This window comes from Procambarus clarkii, chromosome 48, assembly GCF_040958095.1.
Source record: "Procambarus clarkii isolate CNS0578487 chromosome 48, FALCON_Pclarkii_2.0, whole genome shotgun sequence".
Classification (NCBI taxonomy): domain Eukaryota; kingdom Metazoa; phylum Arthropoda; class Malacostraca; order Decapoda; family Cambaridae; genus Procambarus; species Procambarus clarkii.
The window spans coordinates 8,697,838-8,720,024 of NC_091197.1; the positions used below are offsets into that span (position 1 = coordinate 8,697,838).

The 22,187-nt window shown below is 37.8% G+C and overlaps 1 protein-coding gene across 21 annotated transcripts in view; it reads left to right on the forward strand.

Annotated features, from left to right (window-relative positions):
* The window catches only part of CLIP-190 (Cytoplasmic linker protein 190), a 166,996-nt gene that overhangs the window by 138,430 nt on the left and 6,379 nt on the right, over positions 1–22,187 (forward strand). For 19 of the 21 annotated variants that reach the window (XM_045752837.2, XM_045752829.2, XM_045752833.2 and 16 more), the window contains 5 exons: positions 390–521; positions 2,697–2,813; positions 6,724–6,851; positions 8,575–8,692; positions 10,352–11,064. In XM_045752837.2, coding sequence (XP_045608793.1) covers positions 390–521; positions 2,697–2,813; positions 6,724–6,851; positions 8,575–8,692; positions 10,352–11,064 — 1,208 coding nt within the window. Of the gene's footprint in view, positions 1–389; positions 522–2,696; positions 2,814–6,723; positions 6,852–8,574; positions 8,693–10,351; positions 11,065–18,519; positions 18,561–19,379; positions 19,530–22,187 lie in introns of those variants that run through there. The other 2 variants (XM_045752840.2, XR_011222340.1) reach the window with 2 other exon arrangements.

Sequence of the window (22,187 nt, forward strand, 5' to 3'; positions counted from 1 at the left end):
TAGTTGTACTGTAGTATTGATTGAGATTTACTTGATCAGGAAATGTACTGATACCATTACTCTAAATACACAAATACACTGACACCAATACCCATATAGTACTGTACTTTATATTTTTGTCAGACATTAGAATCGTACAAGACTAACCTATACCACATCTTACATCTCATGTCGCATAAGAAATGTTTGGCATTTTGGCTAATGGTAGGTTAATAAATGATTGCTATTCTTTTTTAGTAACCCTCATCACTTGAAGAAAATGAAGATACAGAAACAGTTTTTGTGTTGTCAATGCTGCATTGATGATTTTAAATATTTTCTCTCTAAATTTTCTTTGGGGGTTATATTTATCATCTTGTGTGCTTAATAATTGCATTTATCTTTTCTAGGACAAAATAAAATGCCTAGAGAGTCAAGTAGATGCCATGACGTGTGCGTCTGCCGATAAAGTGGGAAGCATGGAGAAGGCTCTTGGGGATGTGCGTGTGGAGAAGGAACGACTGCTCAGAGAGATAGAAGAGGTATAGTGTACAATGATACATTGTGTTAAAGACTGCTATATTAATTGAAGCCTAAACTGTACAAGAGATGCTTTCCTGAATAACCTCATGCTACTCAGTGTTGCAAAGCAAATTAAAGTTATATTGGATAAATAGGGAGGCATGCCATTGACTTCCCAAAATCATCTTTGGGAGGTAGAAATGACCCATTGGACTCTACATTAGTGATCTCTGGTCGAGTCATCCCATTGTTCTTGCTGATCAGACTAGCAAGGAATTCACTACTGTTTACCAGCAACTTGTAAAGTCTACAAGATGGCTGGATCACACTTGACTATTTTGCATAACGATAGGCATGCCATTTTTCAAGGTATATGTTTTTCAAATAGTTGCGGATGATGTTTTCCTCTACAAAAAAATAAGAAAAATTTATGTAAATCTATGCATATATTAGCCGCATTTGTTTGACTTTAGTTAGATTCAAGCATGTCTAATTGAGGTGCAATTACCATACCTAAGTGTAGTTACAGGATGAGAGCTATGTTCATGGTGTCCCATCTTCCCAGTACTCTGGGAAGACGGACCATCGATGTTGCCTCCATCCTGTGGCTTTGTCAGACGTTCGAGCACCCAGATGTGGACCTCTTCACATCGGAGTAATCTCAATACCTTCCCTTGTATGTAGCGCCATTCTCTGATTATGGGGCTCTTGTAGTGGATTCCTTTCAGCTGGACTAGTCGTAGTGAGGATTCCTTTACCTCTTTTGCCCAGTCCAGCTGTTGCTCCGGGTCCTGGTTGATACCTGGTTGATACCTGGTTGATGGGGTTCTGGGAGTTCTTCTACTCCCCAAGCCCGGCCCGAGGCCAGGCTCGACTTGTGAGAGTTTGGCCAGGTTGGTGTCCTACTGGGGAAGGGTTCTCCTTTTGGCTTCCAGGTAGCTGACCCTGCCTTGGTTTCAGGCACTGCTTGCTCATTGTCCGATCTCCAGGCATTTTTCTGTGGCTCTGCCTCTTGCAAAGGGATGACCCAGTGATGTACTTTGCTGGTTCAACCTTCTCTGTGCTATGCCTCTGTGATTTCTGACTCAGGTTTATCTGCATTTATATTGCAAACAAGTGGGGTTCATTGATGGTGTCCTACTTGCATTCTTCTTGGTATGAATTTTCATGGCACTTTTCGCCAACTTTTCTTTACGTCGGCAGTTTTTGGGTTTTGGAGCAGTGCTCTCCTTTCTTAGCTTTTTCTTTATCAGCATCTCATGCCAAATGCTGCTGCCTCATATCAAGCAGCACTGGCAGAGTGGCTGCAGCTTGCATTTTGGGACAATACGTACTTCTTCGGTCCAGTTTCACAGGCTGTCTCGCTCCATGTTTTACCTCCAGCATGCTCATGTACTACCTGAGCATGCTAAATCTTTGGACTGTGTTCTTTTGTTTCTATTTTCTCCTCTGTTAATGGTGTCCCCTTCAGTCCAGGATTGCTTCCTCAAAGTCATTAGGGAGTTTTCTCACATCTACCATAGAACTGGAGTCACCAGCTGTGACTGCACTCTACCCCCCACAAACGAGCGGGGAAGGTGGGGCAAATGAGCTGGCACTAGTTTTGAAATTTTTCGATTGTTTGTTTTCATTGTTGGGAATTCATTTGGCAGCTTATTAAGCTATGGTCTTTACTGCAGCCAGCTGTTGTTTTTGTCTTGCTGACTTTCTGGGGGCCTTCCCTGGTAGTGGCATAATTAATTAAATAAATAAAGAAGTAAATTCCACTGCTCCCTATGCCTCTGTGAGGTGGGGTCAGGTTCTGGCTCTTGGTTTCTGGTAGGCCAATTAGAATTCTGCAGCTGATGGGACCCAGTAGATGTTACACTATCAGTGATATATAGTAGCTTCAGGGAGCCACCGGGGTTTGCCCAGAAATGTGTCTGTTGTTATTACATTCAATGCTGGTTTCATGGACTTGTTAATATTTTAAATACTATATTTGTGTATATTGTAAACTATTATAATAGCAATACAGTAATAATATAGCAAGATAATCACCACTAGAATGAAAGTAATTAATTTTGACATCAGGGATTAAAATAATATTTTATCTACTGTTTAGTCTTATATCATGGAATTGTTTTGAAACCTCACAGATCTATAGTGTTAGGAAGTAAGCAGATATGTTAAGTAATGTTTACATTATATTTTAGGTATTGAAAAGTAAGGTAGAATTAGAGCAACAACTGTCAGCCCTGGACAAAGAAAACCGTAAACTACGCACCGAGCAGGAAGAGAACCTCTTGGCGGTTACTCAAAAGGATCAGAAGGTATGTTGATAAATGTACAGTTGTAGGCCAATGATAATCTGAATGCTGTATATCACCTAAGGCTTCCAAAGATATCACTTAACTACAAAATTATTTTTTGTAAATGAGATTTGATCCAAAAGTTTTAGAGCATGGTTTTTGGGATTTGGGAGACAACAAGTAGCATCTTTCAAGTTGACAAGTTGGAAGTTCAAACTGCTGTACAGTATTTTCATACCACTTCTAATACAGTGGAACCTCGAGTGACGAGCGGCTCACTCGCAGGAAATATGTCTTGACTGACGAGTTTTCGCTCGATTAACGAATGTTCCCGCTGGTTCTCGGACACCTCCGATGACAGTTTTGTTGTTGTCTCGCAAGACGAGTTTTCCACATGACGAGCTCGGTGCCGGAACGGATTAAATTCGTTAATCTAGGTGCCACTGTACTATAGTAATTCTCTGAAAATCCCGGTTTTATTGCTAGCGTAGCGATGGAGGCACAACTCAAACCTATCCGTCTTTCTCTACATCTTTTGCTTAACCCTTAAAGGGCACAATACATTCATAGGTGATTGGAGTAACTGTCATGGAATGGCGCACCTCATACGTACATAGATGATTGAGGGTGCCACGCACGATTTAAATGTCCCGTGGCTACACGGGGTGTTGAAGGCTATTAAGGCAACTGCCTCCCAAGGGTTAATTTGGAGTTAGGGAAGTAGTTTTGTGTAATTTTGAATTTGCATAGGTACAAAAAGGTATAGACTTTAGTTTCCTAACACTTGATATGTAGCTGATTTGAATGATTACTTCATTTGTTTTATGAACATGTTAAATTAAAGAAACGACAATTACTTGTGATTATCAGCAGAAGTCAGCGCATTCAATTCCAGCGAAAAGGTCCTAGGTTTCAATGATCACTGCCTTTCCAGTGGCAAGGCAGTGACAGTTGGGTTTGTTTCCTATAGCCTACTATGTCTATTCACCTAGCAGTAAATATGTACCTGGGAGTTAGACAACTGTTGTGGGTTGCATCCAGGGAAGGGACAGTAGCTGGCCAAGGGGGACCAAGATAATCATAGCAGGCTTCCTGTCCCTGACAAAAGGTAAACATAAATATTTGCCCGATGGCATGTGGACAACATTGTCGCGTTGACACGAGGCTCTTGCCAGTCATGTTTACATCCCTGTTCATTCATGAAATGGAGTTTAAAAAAATCATTCCATCCTTTAAGGAAGGGGGTTGATTGTGTTGAACTCTTAGTGGTAAAAATGTCTTGAAAAGTTAAGAAAAATAATGTGTTCTCGATAGACAGTTAGTGGTTATGATGGAGAGTAACAGGGAACAGTGAAGTGTATTAGGAGTATGATGTGAGCGGTAAACAAATGGGTATCGAAATCTTACAAAAATAAACAGAACATAATTATTTTGATACTGTGTATGTTGAAACAAAAAAAGCACTTTTTACGGTATGATACTGTATGTATTCTTAAAATATACAGAACAATATTTGTAAATGGTTCAAGTATACAAAGAATTTTATGTAATAGGAGGATTGTAAAGGAATAACAAGCGGTAAGAATACATTTAATGAAAAGTAAAAACTGTATAAGATTGTTTAGAATAACAACTAAAGAAAGTAGAGAAAGATGCTCAAACATTCAAGGAAACCTGATTGTAACAATGAAAATACCAGATAATAGCAAAGTTTACATTGTTAAATGTTATAGTCAAGCCAGGGATAATGTTAGGGGAGTAGTCAAGCCAGGGATAATGTTAGGGCAGGCAGGGATAATGTTAAGGAGTAGACAAGCCAGGGATAATGTTAGGGAGTAGACAAGCCAGGAATAATGTTAGGGATAACCGAATTACCCCGATTATCAACTATGAAGATAATTGTTGCCTAAGAATCAAATTTGATCAGTGTTCATATTATGTTGCATTTTAATATGTTGATGTGTTTTCTCTGTATTTGCTTCATGGTAATATGTACATTATTTGTTTCTTATGCTCTGTAAGGTCCAAGTATTTTATTGTCTTTAATTTCTGTTACTAGTATGCCCCTTATATGGAGAAAATACACACTCACGTCCATATACGCATAAGCATGTACACGCATACACGTTCGCATACACTTGTGCATGCACGCTCACATGTAATTACCTAAGTGTATTTCAAATAGAATAACAGGATGAGAGTTACGCTCATGGTGTCCCATCTCCCAATTCTAACATTTTTCGGCATCTTTGCTTTTTGAATGTGTGTGTTTGTGTGCATGTGCATTCATGCCTGCTTGTGTATCACCTGTTGCTCCCAGTTTACCATTTCCTTGTAATTTTTGTTCGTCGTAAGAGTACCACGTGTTGATAAACTGTCCTAGCACTGTGCCAGTGTAAGTCAGTGCGATTTGCTTTCCTCTGTAAATCATCACTCTTGAAGAACATTTACATTAAGCTGTAAATGTGGTTTATCTAGCTTTTAAGAATACTGCCTATTACCCTGACAGATTATAAGTATGATCTGCCTACCATTTTAGACAGTACTTTAACCAGTATTTCTGTATTGTGTATGTAATTTACTGTATAATTTTTTCTACACGTGACTTTTTTTTTTTTTTAACTGCACTTAAAGACCCATCTATGTTATATAATGTAGTAAAGCCGCACAAAACCACAGTTGCATTTAACCCTTTGCTATTCTAACAACATTCATCATTAGTTCATTATTGCTCATTGAGTCCATATGTTAACTTCTAATCACTGCATCAAGCATTTTCACTATTACCTTGAGCTCTCATCCCCAGTGCCATTATGCCATTTTCCACCCAGGGACGAGAGCCCGTCTCCCCTGAGAGTCGTGAGCCCGTCTCCCCCTGAGGGTCGTGAGCCCGTCTCCCCTGAGGGTCGTGAGCCTGTCTTCCCTGAGGGTCGTGAGACCGTCTCCCCTGAGGGTCGTGAGCCCGTCTTCCCCGAGGGCCGTGAGCCCGTCTCCCCTGGGGGCCGTGAGCCCGTCTCCCCTGAGGGCCGTGAGCCCGTCTCCCCTGAGGGCCGTGAGCCCGTCTCCCCTGAGGGCCGTGAGCCCGTCTCCCCTGAGGGCCGTGAGCCCGTCTCCCCTGAGGGCCGAGATCCCGTCGTCTCCCCGCTAGGGCCGAGATCCCGTCGTCTCCCCGCTAGGTCCGAGATCCCGTCGTCTCCCCGCTAGGTCCGAGATCCCGTCGTCTCCCCGCTAGGTCCGAGATCCCGTCGTCTCCCCGCTAGGTCCGAGATCCCGTCGTCTCCCCGCTAGGTCCGAGATCCCGTCGTCTCCCCGCTAGGTCCGAGATCCCGTCGTCTCCCCGCTAGGTCCGAGATCCCGTCGTCTCCCCGCTAGGTCCGAGATCCCGTCGTCTCCCCGCTAGGTCCGAGATCCCGTCTCCCCAAAGGACCATGAATCCATATTCCTACAATGCCTTAAACCTTAAACAATTTTAATCTCCATATTGATACCTCATTCATAAGAATCTTAATTATTCTTCATCTCTCTTAGCACACCTGTGAGTCTCAGTTATTGTAGTCAGTATTTAGAACTTTTATTACTCTTCTCATAAGTTTTTATAGTTTTAAATTCCCATTTTCCCATTGTGCTTTGCTTTTTAACTTTCTTTCTGCGTGATCTTGTAATTGCTGTCTGTCTGACAAAGTGAAGAATTGAGTTTCATTGTAATTGTATGCATATTCAGATGTTTTCCTTGATTTAATGCAGAAGACATTCCTGTTAAAATTTTCTAATAGCCTTTCATTATGTTATTCAGGGTACTTTTTTTTTTAAGCCACTTCCATTTATTTATCAATGTTAATTCTACCTGTAAAAGTGATTTTTACCATCTTTTTGATGCTTTATTTGCCATCACAATCTCTATCTGGCCTTCATTTACCTTCCTTGACTGTAGGTGGCAGCCTTGAAAGCTGAAGTGGAACATTTGATGACAACGTTTAATGCTCATCGTGAGGACGTGCAGAAACAGTTGGTGGATGCACAGGCTGACAAGGAGGCTATGGCCCACATTCACAAGACCTTGTATGTTTCCCTTTTGCTTTTATACTACTCCCCTTCCTTTGTGCAGCATTTGTGTTTATTCTTTGCTTCAAATATTATTTATTATGATTGTTGCTTCAATTGTTATTAGCAGTGCACTTATTATTTGTATGTAATTTAATATTTATTGTGAAACAGAATATTAGATCAGGGAATAAAATGAAGGGTAAGTAAGGTCTGAGGCTATCATATGAGGTGTGTAGATAATGACGAGCTCCTAACACACACTTTAGAGAAAAAGGTTACATTTTGGTGCATCTTGAACAGTTTTAAAGTCTTGGCTACAATAGTTACAACTTCAATATGGTCCAGAATAGATTGAAATACCATTACAGTGCATCCCCCTGTCATTTGGACCCATTTGTAGTTACAGATGTCTGGATAGCTACAAATCTGGATAATGAGGATGCTACAGTACTTACTCTTTGTTTTATTATGTGGGTCTCTGCTTAATCCCGCTATTATATGTTGATGTTAAATTTTCATGGCGATGGCTTACGTTGTAAGTTTTTTCAAGTTAGATTAATAAATATATGTAAAGATCATCCATGCCAACAGTGTTTGTCAATCTTTAATGTAGTTTTCACTGAATTCTGAATAGTTTCCCTTTGATAGAAGTTATAAATTAAAGTGCTATTTGCATTATTATCTACATGTAGATAAACTAAATACATTTGATTCTTAGTTTATATGTTTAGATGCATTTCCTGATACTTTGCATAGATTCTGGCAATGTTCTTTGATAACTGCCGTGCTTATGCAGAGCTCTTCCCAGCTTCTTATGTTTGTATGTTAGCTGTGTACAGGCTGCTCTGAGACATCTTGGTGCATGCTTGGCTATCTCTATTAGGCAGGTGATAAAAGGTTTCTTCTATATCAGTAAATGGCTCTGGAACTCAGATGAATAGGCAGTTGAAAAAAATCCTTGTTGCAGATTTGACCATAATGAATATTTTTAACTAAAATAAAATAAGAATGTAAAGTGGTGTTAATTCGTTATTCTTTATAAATACAGGTATTAATGGAATATTAAATTCTAATATACTAGAATACATTTCATTTACAATATACTGTACAATAATTCTTGTGTAGTATTGAATATATACATTGTTAAAGCAAATAATGTATACAGCATTTAAGTATGCTTTCATGTTAGCTGCTGATTGCATGATAATTGTTTTAGTTCAACATATAGGAAGGTAAAATTTTGTTACCTATGTCCTTATCTTTTTCAAGTAAGTTTTTATCACTTAAGCCTGTCCTCTGGGGTCGATCCTGGTCCCAGACCGGGCTCGAGGATTAGAAGAAATCCTGAAAGCCTCTCCAGGTATGCTCCAGGTATTTAGGATAAAAAAACCTTGCATTGTTTCTGAAAAAGATTCACTTGGTTGCTCCCCTGAGCCAGAGCCAGTGGCCCACCCATATCACTGTGAACACAGTAGGCCTTGAGCAACGTTGGGTTGAGTCGTTAACTCCTCAATGGGTTAAGTAGGTTGTCTAGGTTCAAATACTTCTAGTTAAACTAAACCACCTTAATTAGATGCTTTCCAGATAGTGAGAATGGGCTGAATTGAGGTATTTGATATTAAAATTATTTTTTTTATAAGCCACTGCTGTAGATGTGTAGAAGAGGGAGGGTTAAATAATTACAATAAAGGATATAAAAGATGTTCATAATTTATTAAAATTATACTTTTCCATTCAGTGAAAAGGAACTAGTGCGGTTGAACTGCCTGCAGGAGAGTCTGTCAGCATCAGAGGAAGAGAAAAACACCCTGCAGACACACATAAATCAATTACAAGAAGAACTCTCACGATTAAAGGTAAGATTCTTATAATAAAATAAATTGTTAAAAAATTGTATGACATTTTGCATGTCAAATTTGCCGTTGATGTGTTATGATCTTGTGCCATTGCCTCTAGACTTTGAGATTATCTTTCTAAAGGGTCATGGTTGTTTTAAAGGTTTATTGTTCAGTGTGAGTGTTGAGATTATCTTTTTAAAGGGTCATGGTTGTTTTAAAGGTTTATTGTTCAGTGTGAGTGTTGAGATTATCTTTTTAAAGGGTCATGATTGTTTTAAAGGTTTATTGTTCAGTGTGAGTGTTGAGATTATCTTTCTAAAGGGTCATGATTGTTTTAAAGGTTTATTGTTCAGTGTGAGTGTTGAGATTATCTTTCTAAAGGGTCATGATTGTTTTAAAGGTTTATTGTTCAGTGTGAGTGTTGAGATTATCTTTCTAAAGGGTCATGATTGTTTTAAAGGTTTATTGTTCAGTGTGAGTGTTGAGATTATCTTTCTAAAGGGTCATGGTTGTTTTAAAGGTTTATTGTTCAGTGTGAGTGTTGAGATTATCTTTCTAAAGGGTCATGGTTGTTTTAAAGGTTTATTGTTCAGTGTGAGTGTTGTGCAAATTATCATGATGATACAGTACCTAAATAGATGCTCTGATATAGTAAAAGATCATCTATCTGCCATGTTGATGAGAAAGTCGCTCGGGAGAATGCTGCCATCTAAAGTTAAAATTCTAGTGTGTGCAATGATCTTTCACCTTACAACCAGTATCATTTAGCTAGTTTAAAATAGATATTTAGTCATGTTCTTTCAGAAGGCATTTTAAAGACTTTATAGGCTAGATGAAAGGTTTCAAAAGCTGTAACAGATTCCCCATTGTTGAGGACTGATGAAATCCCCCTCTTGTCTAACCACTGACCTTTGCCTTGATTTGTTATACCTGACATATAGATTTTGCATTTTGTTGCATTCAAATCCACATGCTAATCCTTTAGTTATAAATATGTGCTTGATCCACAAACTTTAGGTTGTACTTAATAATCGATGTACTTTACAAAGATGATAGGTCCCCAAAATAGACCTTGTGCTACAATATTCATTGCCATTTCACTTGTATTATGTACTGTTCAGCACTAAGTTGATTCTGAGGATCAGTGTCTCCATATTGGTCACTGCAGCTTACAGTCTGAGGTAAGATCCACAGCCTTGTTAATTGGATATTCCTTTGGAAGTGTTTCATCCAATTCCCTTTTGACCCCTCTCCATCAACCCTCCTTAGTCCATCATCTAACTTTTATTAATTCAATAATTTTGCTGTCAGACATTTGAGATATGAAGACAGACCCATTGTCAGTGGTTACTCTATCTTTTTTTTTTTCTTTCAAATGATTGTTTACAACTGGACTCGCTTCTACTGTCATGTTAGAGATGACTGACTAAATGTGGGAAATCTCTTATTTATGGTTAATTTCTTTGAACATGGAGTTGACTTTAAGAAATAGACCATGTTCTAGAAAGTTTCCACGAATCTTTGTGATGCATTTTTCCATGCCTTAAATTGGATGCAGTCATTTATGGTGATATTTGAGTGTGACGTCCAGGTTGAGTAAGCTTGGCCATCTCTCCATAATATAATGAAGCTCAGCAAACATTTTAAGAGTTTATTATCAGATTTTCTTTATTTCAGGGCATTGAGGAAGAAAATATGAATCTTGCAAAAGAAAAAGATAAATTACAAGTTGAATTACAGAAAATTAAAGTTCTTGAAACTGAAAACTTATCTCTTTTGAACGAAAGAAATAAACTCGAGGACGATCATAGGGAAATGATTGAGGACTTAAGAAAACAGAAAGATGAGCTGCTTGAAGAGAAGTGCAAGATGGAAGAAGAGATCAGAAGCCTGAGGAAGTGTGAAGAGGAGAGGTCTAGACTGGGCGGAGATGTTCAGAGACTGGAGGCAGAACTAACTAAAATGATGCAAATACAAGAAAGTAACACCACATTAACATCACAGCTGGAAAAACTGAAAGCAGAAAAGGCAGAACTTGTGTCCAGTACAAAAGTTAAAGAGGAACAGTTGATACTAAAAAAACAACTTGAGGAGGACAATATTCGATTAAACTCAAGTATAAAAAGTTGCACAGAAGAAAAAAATAAGCTCATGATTGACATACAGAGGCTAGAGGCTGAAACTGCCTGTAGACTGAAAGATATTGAGAGTGAATATAATAGAGTTAAGGACACAGTGCAGGTGCTTCAGGAGGAGAAGAAGATGAGGGAGGAAGAGAAGGAGATACTAAAGGAGGAAATAAAGAAACTTAGATTAGTGGAGGAAGAGAAGAAGGATTTAGAATCAAAAAATATAGTTCTTACCCAGGGTATGGAGGAGCTTAAACAGAGGTATGTACAGTATCTTATTTTTGTTGTTGTCTTACAAAAGTAAATATTAATGGTAGGAAATTATTAGATTAAAAATACAAAGTTTATGTATATTTGCAAATACATGTGTGTGCACTCACTTATTTGTGTGTGTGCAGGATTGAGCTGTTATCTCTTGGACCCTGCCTTTCGAGCCATTAGTTGTATAATGTATTGACTCTCAACCTTTTGTTCTCTACCAAATCTTCTATATATAACACATCAGTTGTAATTTTCTTCTATATATAACACATCAGTTGTAATTTTCTTCTATATATAACACATCAGTTGTAATTTTCTTCTATATATAACACATCAGTTGTAATTTTCTTTTATATATAACACATCAGTTGTAAGGAAACATGCTCTAATGTCTTGTTCTGCATTGAAATCAAACCCAGGGCTGTTCAGCTATGAGCTGATTGCACTTACTACTGCAGTTGTAAGGTTGTTTAAATCCATATTCAGTGCAACAGGTTCTAAGTGCCAATGCTTTCTTACTTTGAAGCCTGGTTACTGGTGTAGCAATTTATTAGAACAAATGCTGTACAGTACTGGCTGGTTTTTTTTTTTTTTTTACTCTTAACAAAAATGCTTGAGTTTGTTTTTTCTTTAATCGAGCATCAAATGTGCTAAGAAAGCTTTTATTGCTCAGAGTTAGTTTGTGAAATGCAGCATGGCCTTAGAATTTAAATAAAAAACTTTAATGATTTTTTGCTGATAAGAATGTTCTCTCTCTCTTGCTATTCATGGTCGAACCCTTGTAAGAATCTGACCAGATTGTTAATTGGGTTAACCCATGTGTTGCATTTCCACAATGGTCGCCCAAGTTAAAATCGGTGAACGCTCCAAGAATATTGTTGAAAGCATCTTGATAACTTATTGGCATCCTTGGTGATATTTAGCGCCTTCTGATTATTCCGCACATTTGATGGTGCTACATAACCTTCCCGGTTTGGTGCCTTCTTTTTGATAATTACTTACATGATAACTTATTAAACCAAAAATCAAAATTTTGCTAATGTTAGGTCAGGTCAGGTCAGGTCAGTGTTTTACCACTGCGTCATGGGGACTTTATGGAGAAATTTTGAACGTTAAAATTGGCATTCGCCGATTTTAACTTGGGCGACCATTGTGGAAACGCAACACATGGGTTCACCCAATTATTACTTAGGTCAGATTTCATTATAGTTCGGAACATTCACATAAGTGTGAACCAGTTTACAATAACAAAGAAAGTTTGTTACTCACAATAATAGTATTCCCAGTTACTAGTGGTTGTTCAGGCAGAGTGAAGACAATATGCCCAATTGTCCCAACCTGTCTTAAGATTCCAACCTGGATCATCTTGCTCATGAAGAGTGTGCTAACCCCAATTATTGGGTACACTGGCAGATGAAGTCCAGTTAGTTTGTTGCCTCCTCTCATTCTTATAAGTTCCATTCTTATAAGTTAAGGAAGTCCATTGATCTTCATAACTCTTGTCTGCCTTGGGGGATATCTTGCTTCCTAGTCTGTTCCTTAGTAATTAAGAGACATTATTCTTGATATTGTATTCTGCCTCTCCATGGCCAGAATTGCTCTTTATTTATTTATTTGATGTTTTCAGTGTTGGTCCTGCCTTGTTTCCTGTTATTTTGTTCCAGGTTTTATAGAAGAGTTCTAACAGTTGCTCTTGGTTTATTACATTGTAAATAATTGCAATTTGGCACTTGCAAATCTTCAAAACTCCATTTGCCAATGATCAAGAGCACTACTGTACTGCTCTTCTGCCTCTCTTACATCTCCATACTACTAATTCTGCTCCTCTACATCTTACATCTCCATTTATGTTTGTTGTTATAATTCAGCAGGAAGAGAAATGAATGTGCGCTTCACATGGTGTTTATTACACCAACCACAAACAATGTCACCGGTTATAGGCTACGTGACTTATTATTTACAGTGCTTATAAAACAAAAGAGCATCGGGTCGAAACGTTATCCACCGAACCTATGTAGTACTTAATCCTACAAAGTACCTTTTATATTTGTATTTTTAAGCAAGGACAAATTATTTTTATCCTAGTTTTTTCTGTTTTTATTTTAAGAAATATTACTTGTACCAAATTGTTCCCAAGATGCTTTCAATAAATTTTTTATTTATAATTATTCCAGGTGAGACATTGGATTTGAGTCAGATATACTGGAATTGTTGGGTAGATTTAGTTTGTGTCGGTACCATAGGATAATGACAAATGTTTTTGCTTAAATATAAATAGTAAAATCTGTAAATACAGTAGATTACCAGCAAGATAAATTTTTGTTTATTGCTTTAGTTGCAACTGGTAGGCTTATTGTCTATAGAAAGTTAAGCAAAATTAATTACTTTTGAATCAAACATTTTGTGTTTCTCAGTGACCCATGTTGCTCCATCACATGAGAGAACAGTCATGGGATGTTCAGCCCAAGGTAGACCGTGTATTGAATTGTTCATAATTTTGTGTGAGGATTGTAGCGAGTGCCAGAAGTTGCTAATTAGTTGCCAGTGCTAGCTTGCAGCGAGCTATTTTCTGTTAGAATATCACTGAATAAATCAGGAAAAATCTGAACATGTAGATAAGTTTTTGAGGTTATGGTTTGCCTGTTTAATTGAAAATCCTCCAAATAATGGTGAATTCTAGCAGATGACATTTGCATGAAATCCTCAGGAAGAACTATATAAATTGTCAAATTGTAATTGTGAAATTTGTCATAATTATGTTACTTAAAAGGGAGAATAATTTAGGGCTTATTGTAGAGTTTATTCTAGAGGTTTATGAAGTAATAATTACTGTAATACACATGTCTTAACAGAAAGTAGAGGATGGTGTATTTTGGTATCAGTTGTTATGTTTGAAGGCAGTTATTGGACATACTTATTGGTAATCATTTCTAAATATTCATGGTAGTGATTATACCAAGCCTAATAGTCATAATTTGCAATGATGTTAAAATTAGTAGTCTAATAGTTAATAATTTACTCATAATCATATTGATTATACATATTTATTGGTGATCTTGTGCAATAATTACTGTTGACATGGTGCAAACTCCATAATCAGGTTTTCTTTATAGTGAATAAATCCAAATAATGACATTTTTCTACTGGATTGCCTCTCCAGAATTCTTGACAGCTAGATTTTTAATGTTTTCTCTGGAAATTTGTTTTGTCTGTCTGAGACTACTTTAAACGTGGATCACTGAGGTGTGCAATTGAGCTGGGCAGGAATGCCAAACTGCTCACAACAGCTATCAACAAGGTAAAAGGCTTATAGCAACAACACAAGATCTTGAGGTCGTCTTGCCAGATATAGGTCGTGTCTGCTCTCTACCTGGTGGTGCAGGGGAATCAGAGATTGGTAACATCAAAATTTATATGATGTGGTATTAGTATAGGCGAAGGATCCGTTTGTGGGATCGATACGGCAAAAGTTTGCAATATGAGGGAGAAAGGATTTCCTATCTCAACACTATCTGCTTAACATACGAATGTATTCACTAAATTAGAACCTAAAACAAAATTGTTTATACACCTGGAAATGGGGATAATTGTCTACTTTAGGAGGTGTCATAGGTAAATCTATACACAGTCTAGTTTCTTGTCGACGATACCCAGGTGGTGTAACGCAACCTAACTTAACACAGTTAATACGAACACCTCGAGCAATAATGGCTGCCTATCACCCTATCAGCCCTTGTTAAGGACAGTTTGGAGCTTTGAAAGTGATGTTTGGGAAATTTTTTGAACGTGCATAAAACTGACGTGTGGGAAAATACATTCACAAAAACGTGCACGGTCAATAACAGGCACTCTGTGGAATGCCTCGTTCTGAATGGCCACGCCAGAGCCAAGAACATTCACCAAACTCACTGACTTCACTTAGCACCATGAAATGTAAGTAAATAATGTGTACACAAAATAATTATAGTTTGCTTATTCATGAGGCAGCTCACACCGACACACGTCAGTAGGGATAACCCTTCCAAGGAAGGGATCGGAAGGGTAAAGGCTAAATTACCGAAGAGGAAAATATGACGAGAAGAGGAACTTCCTCATGGGAATACCGTGGGAACAGAACTCAAAGAAAATAGTGGACAGGATATGATGGACTACATCACCCAGAAGTGCCAGAAGCTGCAGACAGGTTTATCCCGGCCCAAAAGGAGAAAAATGAAAAGCAACAGAAGAATCCATGGTTCAGTCAGGAATGTAAGGTAGCAAAGCAATTGAGTACAAGAACATGGAGAAACTACAGGAATAGGAATAACAAAACACCAGAGAGCAAGGAAAGATACCAGAGGGCCAAGAATGAGTACCTCAGAGAGAGGAGAGAAGCAGAATGTGTTTCAAAATGACATTGCGAGTAAAGCTAAGACCCAACCAAAACTGCTCCACAGCACATCAAAAGGAAAACAGCAGTGAAGGAACAAGTGATGAAACTGAGAAATAGGGAGAACAGATACATAGAATAACAAGGTGTGTGAAGAACTCAACAAGAGATTCCAGGAGGTTTTCACAATAGAACAAGGAGCAGCCCCTGCACTAAATGAGGAGGCAGCAAACCAAGCAACCTTGGAGGAATTTGAGCTCACCAGTGATGAGGTCAAAAGGAATCTGTTGGAGCTGAATGTGACAAAGGCTGTTGGGGCTGACAGAATCTCACCATGGACACTAAAAGAGGGTTCAGAAGCACTAAGTGTGCCACTCTCTGTGGTGTATAACAGGTCACTGGAAAGCTGGAAGCCAGCTAATGTAGTTCCAATATACAAAAAGGGTGACAGGCAAGAGGCACTGAACTACAGGCTAGTTTCCCTAACTTGTATATCATGCAAGGTGATGGAGAAGATCGTGAGGAAAAGGCTCGTAGAACATCTGGGGGGAAATGGCCTTGTAACACGCCACCAGCATGGGTTCAGAGATGGTAAATCATGCCTAACAGGCTTAATAGAATTCTATGACCAAGCCACAAAAATAAGGCAAGAAAGAGAAGGGTGGACAGACTGCATTTTGTTGGACTGTTGGAAGCCTTTGACCCAGTACCCCATAAAAGGCTGTTACAAAAGTTGGAGCTACAGGCAGGAGTGAAAGGTAAGGTGCTCCAGTAGATAAGGGAGTATCTTTGCAACAAGAAACAGCAAGTAACTGTGAGGGGGAGACATCAAAGTGCTGAGATGTCACCAGCGGAGTCCCACAGGGCTCTGTACTTGAACTCATCCTGTTTCTAATATATGTAAACAATCTTCCAGAGAGCATAGGCTCATACCTCTCAATGTCTGCTGATGATCAAAAGATGGCGCCAAACCGGGAAGGCTATGTAGCACCATCAAATGTGCGGAATAATCAGAGGGTGCTAAATATCGCCCTGCTTTTTCACCCACAGGGTTTTAAATCCATAAAACTACCTACCTTCCAAAGCTGTAAATGCCAAAACTGTTAGGTTTTAAAATCAAAACAACAAAAACCCTGTTTTATTGTTCTTAGACTATGATAATCATGTCACTAGTTATGTGCAGCATATTTTTATTATAGCAATGTTCTACACACATTATTATATGATTTTATCAAATTACACACTATTGAACAATATTACTACAAACAAAAAAATCAGAGACATTGGAATTCAGTAAATAAGTAAAAATATCTTGGCGGTAACTCCTGCCCCACAGCAGGGCTGGAGCACACCTCTGAAGATGACTTCTGTCAACACCCATAAATTCCCAGACTTCTTCACTCCATCACGGCCAAAGTATTTCACGTACAATTTTTTATATTTTTTCGTGATCAGGGAATACACTAACAATATTAAAAGGAAATTTTGTTTAATTAATTTTTTTCCGTACCCCATGGAATTGTTACGGAATAATAGGCACGCAGCCCGAGGGTTGCTCTTTGCTCTCCTCCTTCCAGGTAAGTCCGTTTCTCCATGGTTGGTTAGCTTCAGAGAGCCATCATTCAGCCCCTCTAGAAAACCAGTATTTAATGTAATGAAGCACCTCTCTCTGGTTGGGTCTTGGTGGCTCCCTGGTTTTGCCACCCTGCTTCCAGGTGCATTGGTTGGTGGTCTTAGGCTTTGGACTGAATAGTGTTGACATGGGAGCTGGCAGCTTATGGGGTGCTGCCGCCTAGCAATTGATAGCTGTAACTAGAGGGTTTGAATCAATTTCTGGGTGGATCATTTGTAGAGTTTTTGCTCCTTCATTTCTTTGACTCTGTGAACATTGCAGTTGTCGGTTTTACTTCTTGATGTTTCGTTTGGTGAGGGTGACCACAAAGAATCCCCCTGCTCCCTGTCCCTTTGTGAGGGTGCCAGGTTATGGCTCAGGTCTTTGGTAGGCTATTAAGGACTCCTGGGGCTGATGTGACTTATGTATGTAAAACTATTTCAGTGCAGCTGACTTTTAAGAAGCCACTGAGGTTCAACCAGAAGGAGGCATTTTATTACATTCAACACATAATTTTTATAATGATTTAAGAATACAGTAGTTCTCAGATTTTGGCACCAGGAAATATTGGGTGGCTGGGTGGAGCCTTTTTCTTTTTAATTTGTGTGTGTGCCTTGGTGTCCATCCCATTGAATAAAAAAATGCATCGCAATATGCTGTGCCGAAGATAGTGAGCAAGCATGCATATGCAGTAAGCCGGTTGGTGAATGTTAGGTGTGTGTGCTCACTGTATTGGTGGATGGTTGTGCAGGGGGTAATTAACTTTTCATCCGTCAGGTGTCTTACTGAATAGCAAGAATTTGAAGACAGGTCATCCATCCATAAATATCTAGCACCTCTATTTTGTCTTATTTTTAATAATGACTTTATATTTACTTGTGCACCTATTGGAAATAGATATGGCTTTTATTTCCAGTAGCAATCAAGTTGTTACTAGCTATTAACAATGTGTAGTGTAAATACAAGGAAGAAGTGTCCCAGAAGAATGAGCACTTGAAAGAATTGTTAATATCACATTATGTACTGCTAATTTTGAAAAGCATAAACATCACTGAAAGCCATCCACAAGACCTGCAGTAAAAGGATGGACCAGCTTTTCCAGTGTTGCCTAAAATGTCCTTCATCAACAAATAAACATTGAATTGTATGCATAAATAATCACTAGTAAAGTGAAAAAGAAATCAAGAGCACATTCGTGTATTAACACATTATGAAAAAGTGCACTTGTTGTGTTAATACACGGAAGTGCTCAAATTTTCATTTTATTTTTCCTTGTGGCTACTTACGCATAATTTAATTACATAATTTTGTTGTTTTTCTTCCATTTAATTGTATGTGCATATTTGTTGCATTATGGACAGACTGATCAGTTGGTCCTAGAATAAAATTACCTCTGCAGTTATATCTTAATGAATATAGATGCAGGTAATTGTATTGATTTATTGAATTCCGGTGCACTTTTTTCTTTTTCTAGTCAAGAATCAGATCCCAGTATTCTGGACTTGTTTGTGTAAGGTAAGAAGTGCCTGGTGTCTTGGGTAGGTCTTGTGCAAGGCTTCTGTGGGAGATGCTGCATGTTGTATCATTGTCCATTTGACTTATGTAGAGGCTTTTTAGTGTACTGTATGTATGTACAATTCCTTGATAGTGCAGAGAAATATGATTGAAGTAAAAATTGATTGCCATGACAAAAGCTATTTGTGAAGGCTGAAAATTATAGCAATTATTTCCGATAAAGTATTTGACCGATACCGTATTTAGCTCTTACAGTACTCTTATAGAAAAGGTGCTTTGAAATTGTTCCTTTACTTGTAATTCTGGCATTGGATGCTATCGTGGTTGTGTTAAAGTTGAGATCGTGACTGCTTTTTACTGATAATGAAATACAGTATGGTTTGTAGATGAAATATTATGGATTTTTTGTAGATAAACTATGGCATCAATGCGGTTGCATAGTGCTTTCTTGCTCGTGGGCTGTTGAAGGCTGCTTAGAGACAGTACATGCACAAAAATGTCTGGCTTGTGTGTTTCTGTAAATAGCTGCTATATTAGATTTAGAGGATGCAAAGAAATTTTTATTGTAATTTAATGTCTTTGAAGCCTTATCATGAAATAACGTGTTTATTTTTCAAAGAATAATTAGGATATTACTGTACCATAATTATTTTACTTTTGAAATATAACATTGATTTTTTTTTGCTAGACTAAGAGTTTGAAGTTACTAATCCATACAGTAATATATCATGGTTTTAAATACTGCTACTAGTAATAAGGGTTAGCACATTGCTTTGAAGTTAGAGTAATACTAACTATAATGTTCTATACCACCAATAGCCAGATAGACTCAAGCCTACTGTCTCTACGCAAGTTAGTATCACAGGCTCGGATACGCACCTCAAGCTCGCTCACTTCATGAACAGACCACAACAATGATGCCAGCAGAAAATTCTCAAGACTATCACAGACTGAAATAGTTATATTAGGGTATTAATTTTTTTCTTATTTTTTTTTCCTAACAGCACGGAAATTGTACTTCATTATTTAATCGGCTTGTACGATATTTAAACTGAAAGTATGCGACATTAATGACATTGTTATTAATGAAAGTTGAAAAGAAGAGTTGAAAAGTTGAAAGGAACAGTGCAATAATTTGTCAAATTTAACAGTTGTAAGTTTATAGATGTGCTTACTCTTAAGTTGCTTTGATTTAAATATGTCAAGGTAGAGGAATGTCTATGTGCTACCTGTATGGTGAATATTTTCTTCAATGAGTTTCCAAGCAAATATTAAAATCAAACATCAAATGTTTAGGTGAATTAGCAGTCTTTGTAATATATAGTTTATTCTATATCCCTGATGATCAATGTCTTCCCACGATTCTTCAAAATTAAGGTAGAACTTGAAATTAAAAAAAACAAAATGCAATTAGAGTTCATTAGTCACATTATAAGAGCTTGTGTATTTGGCTTGCGTCTGTGGACGTGATCATTCAGTGTGCCTTATTGTAATACTGTACCGTCGTATGGTCACATATCCCAAGACAAGTTTTTATGATGCATAGGATTATCTAGTCTTGAGGTAAATGTTTGTGAGTGTGCATGCTTGTGTGTGTGTGTACATATATTGTACTCAAATCCTCATCTTGGTAAATGTTTGGAGTCATTAGCTTAATGTTACTGTACAGAATAGCAGGTATAGTTTCATAGACCAAAAGGTATGTGTTGTTTTATGAATTAAGGTTTTGAATATACAAGCTTGTAAATTTTGTTGATTTTATGGTATTAAAACTACTGTAATCATTTATTCTGATATCAAATATTTATATTTTTTCTTTACATTGAAATCCCCCTCAAATGCATTGCAGGGTAAAAAAAAAATTTGAAACGTTCTCTTGTTTGAGACAAAATGCTTGAATACAGGTAGTATTTAGATAGTTATTAGCTCTTTTAATGAAAGTAAATATAATTATTGTGAAGACCTGCCATGGCTTATGATATGTTATGAGTGCATGTGTGTGTGTACATCCCTTATTGTGGTTGTGCAGGATGAGCTATGGCTCTTTCTAGTCTAGCCTCTCAACTTAAGGTTCTCTTGTAATATCATTCATCAATTTTCTTCAGTCGTTACCATTATGATCATTATGATTGCATCGTTGCAGATGTTGTCACAGAAGATCTTACCCCCTCAGGAAAGTCAGTCACATAGTTCAGGAAGAGTTGGGGTCCAAGGGCTGAGCCCTGTGGGACCTCACCTTCAACTTTTCTACCCTGATATTTCTTCTCATTCTTAGCCTTACTGACTTTGGCATTGCTATACTAGTCGTTTTGCTCTAGTGTTAACATGCTTAAAGATACCAAGGAATTGTTTAATATTCTGTAACAGAATATTCCAGGCTTGATGCCTTTTTGATAATTGTTTGATCTACTTTTTGTTTGAGACTACCTTGCTCAGTGCAGTATCTCCCCAGTTATTACAGCTTGCTTTTCCAACCCTTTTATGTGGTACTTTATTAAAAGCATTTTAACAGTCATACCTCTGCTTCTTTTTTCATTGTTTTAAAATTTTAGCATGCTAAAACTGTAGCCATTTTTTTGTATCTCATATTTCCAAGTTCTTGAATCCATTTCATTACATCACTTGACTTTATATTTTTCTTAAGTAACCTTCCCAACAAAATTAAATACCCTATCACATTAAACTAATCATGTTCTTTTATATATTTGTATTAGATGTTGTTCATTCACCAATTAGTTTCACGTTAATCGTTTTTTGGCCTTGAATTTTCAAGTGAAATTTTCAAGTGGCAATTTTAAAATTGTCAAAATTTTCAATTGTCAAGCCTTGAGTTCATCACATCATGTGATGACCTGTAATTATAGTCAATGTTTCACTGTTTTCTAGCCAAGAATGCCCTCATTCCCTCCCATTCTCCTCCTCACTTCTCTCGTGTATATTGCATAAGGTACTTGAATAAGAGGATGCAAGGGTTGCTCGTACCTAGGGAAACCGTGCTCTAGTTCCTGTGCATCTGTCTATATTGGTGAACCTCAGGTGTAGCCTGGTTCATCGCCCTTCATTTTAGCAAGCTCCTGTATTGATTGAGAATGTTCAAGTGCATGCGTGTGTGTATTGTATATTGTTTGTGGGTGCATGTATAGCATATATATATATACTGTATATGTTTCTAATTTACCTGATTTACCTGAAATCATTTAACACCCAGGTATCCATTTACTGCAGGGTGAACAGAGGCTACTGTTAAGGATTAACGCCCAGGCAATCTTCCCTGGCCAGGGTACGAACCCAGGCCAACTCCCTTGCGAAGTGCCGGGCGAATGTGTTACCACTGTGCCATGGAGACTGCTTAATATACAATATTGTAGTTTTTCATCTTGTACATAACATTCACATTTTTGCCATAGAGCCCAACTTTGTCCATCATTCACCAATTTGTTATTTTCTATTCTATGGTGTTGATCTCTGTCCTCATACAGCTCATGCCTGCCTGACATTCCTTGTACACTCCTTAAGACCCGGTCATTTACAGTTGCTCATAGATTGCTACTAATTCTTTTAAGAAAACTAGACTTACCCCCCCCATTCTTATACGACACTTGTCCCTAGATTTTTTGCTCGGTTGAG